A 2,184-nucleotide genomic window follows, 5' to 3' on the forward strand; every position below is an offset into this window, starting at 1 on the left:
TTCCTTCATGTGTTATTTTATTTTCAAATTCCTTCCTTTTATCACAATTTATGCAAAGAAAAATACACAAATAACACAAACACATCAGGATCAAAACTAGAGTATATCTGAGACTTTTCTTCTTTATGTTTTCTCATGGAAACATTCACACACCCACGAAGTAGAGAGAGAGGTATAGTGGACTTCACATCTCTCCACATCCTCTACTTTCTACACGATCATCATCTTGCCAGCCAAAATCTTACTCAACAATACTTAAATTTTAAAAATATTCAAAAAGATTATTTAGGGATATAATAGAAAATTCATATGAAATTTTAAATGTTAAAGAGGAGAGTTCTAGGAAATGCTGCATTTGTCCTGAGCTTCTTTGAGTTATCCCTGCAGATGGCCCATGACAACATATGATGTTGCAGAAGTATTTACGCAGAAAAGTTTGAGAACACAACTAACCACCCAGCTTTGCTACAGCCAAGACCATCTGCTTGCTTTTCTTCTGACTTTGTGATAACAGTTTTTCTACACACACTTCTCTTTTAACAGGGAGCCATTTGTGGCCTCTCAAACTTCTGCTGATAGTCTTGCCTTTACACCTCCTAAAATTTATGCACCAGGTAGGTTATGTCTGTGGTCAGAGGTACTTGCTGACATATCCTTTTATTCATTCATTCATTCATTTGTTAGATTCATAGACTAGATTTATGGAGCCTCTAGTTCACAAGTCATCATATTGGGCACAGCAGGTGTGAAAAGAAATATGAAACCCGTGGACAAGGACAGCATGGTGCAAAGGGGGAGAAGTCATACCCATAAATGTCAGTAATGTGACATAGGCTGTGGTTAGGGAGGTAAGTCTATGGGAGTTTGAAAACATATATCCTCATTGGAGGCTCCGCAGTTACCTCTTTGAATAATACCCAAAAGTGACATTGATCAACTCAATCCTGATCCTCCAAGAGAAAATGATTGCATCTCTGTGACTTTGTTTTGCATGGTTTTCTCTCTAGGCATGAGGGGAAGAACTCATGGAGACCCAGAACCTCACACGAGTGTCCGAGTTTATCCTCTTAGGGTTCACACATAATCAAGGTCTCCAGAAACTCCTGTTCATGCTGTTCTTATTGGTTTACGTCACCACGGTGGTGGGAAATCTTCTTATCATGGTCACAGTAACTTTGGACCCCCGACTCAACATGCCCATGTATTTTCTTCTCCGCAACCTGGCTGTCATAGACCTCTGCTATTCCACAGTCACCTGCCCAAAGATGCTGGCAGACTTCTTTTGTGAGACCAAGACCATCTCCTACCAGGGCTGCATGGCCCAAATCTTCTTCTTCCACCTCTTGGGAGGCGGGACTGTCTTCTTTCTCTCAGTGATGGCTTATGACCGCTACATAGCCATCTCCCGGCCCCTCCACTATGTCACCATCATGAACACTCGCCTGTGTGTGACACTGGTGGTGGCTGCCTGGGTAGGGGGCTTTGTCCACTCCATTGTCCAGCTGTCTCTGATGCTCCCCTTGCCTTATTGTGGCCCCAACATCCTGGACAACTTCTACTGTGACGTCCCCCAAGTGCTGAGACTGGCCTGCACGGACACTGCCCTCCTGGAGTTCCTCATGATCTCCAACAGTGGGTTGCTGGTGCTCATCTGGTTCCTCCTCCTCCTGACCTCCTACGCCGCCATCCTGGTGATGCTGCGCTCCCACTCGGGGCAAGCACGGAGGAAGGCAGCTTCCACCTGCACCACACACATCATCGTGGTGTCTATGATCTTCATCCCCTGTATCTATATCTACTCACGGCCCTTCACGCCCTTCCCTTTGGACAAGGCTGTGTCTGTCAGCTACACGGTATTGACCCCCATGCTCAACCCCATGATCTACACCCTGAGAAACCAGGAGATGCAGGAAGCTATGAGGAGATTAGGAAAGAGCCTAGTGATGTGCCACAAGGAGTGAACTTTTAATAAGTTGATTTAGGGACCAGTGTTGTAGCACATCAGGTTAAAGCTCTGGCTGCAATGCCGACATCCCATATAGGTGCCAGTTTGAGTACCAGCTGCTCTCCTTCTGATCCAGCTCCCTGTTAGTGTGCCTGGGAAAGCAGCAGAGGGTAGTCCAAATCCTTGGGCCCCTGCACCCACATGGCAGACAAGGAAGAAGCTCCTGGCTCCTGGCTTCG

At 45.9% G+C, this 2,184-nt stretch overlaps 1 protein-coding gene across 1 annotated transcript; it reads left to right on the forward strand.

Moving 5' to 3' along the window:
- Positions 1-1,025: 1,025 nt before the first annotated feature.
- Positions 1,026-1,961, forward strand: LOC100357165 (olfactory receptor 4D1). Its single transcript, XM_070060032.1, has one exon. It carries the CDS (start codon positions 1,026-1,028, stop codon positions 1,959-1,961), a length of 936 nt encoding a protein of 311 aa, XP_069916133.1.
- The last annotated feature ends 223 nt before the right edge of the window (positions 1,962-2,184 follow it).

Source organism: Oryctolagus cuniculus, chromosome 17 (genome assembly GCF_964237555.1).
Source record: "Oryctolagus cuniculus chromosome 17, mOryCun1.1, whole genome shotgun sequence".
In the NCBI taxonomy this organism is placed as follows: Eukaryota; Metazoa; Chordata; class Mammalia; order Lagomorpha; family Leporidae; genus Oryctolagus; species Oryctolagus cuniculus.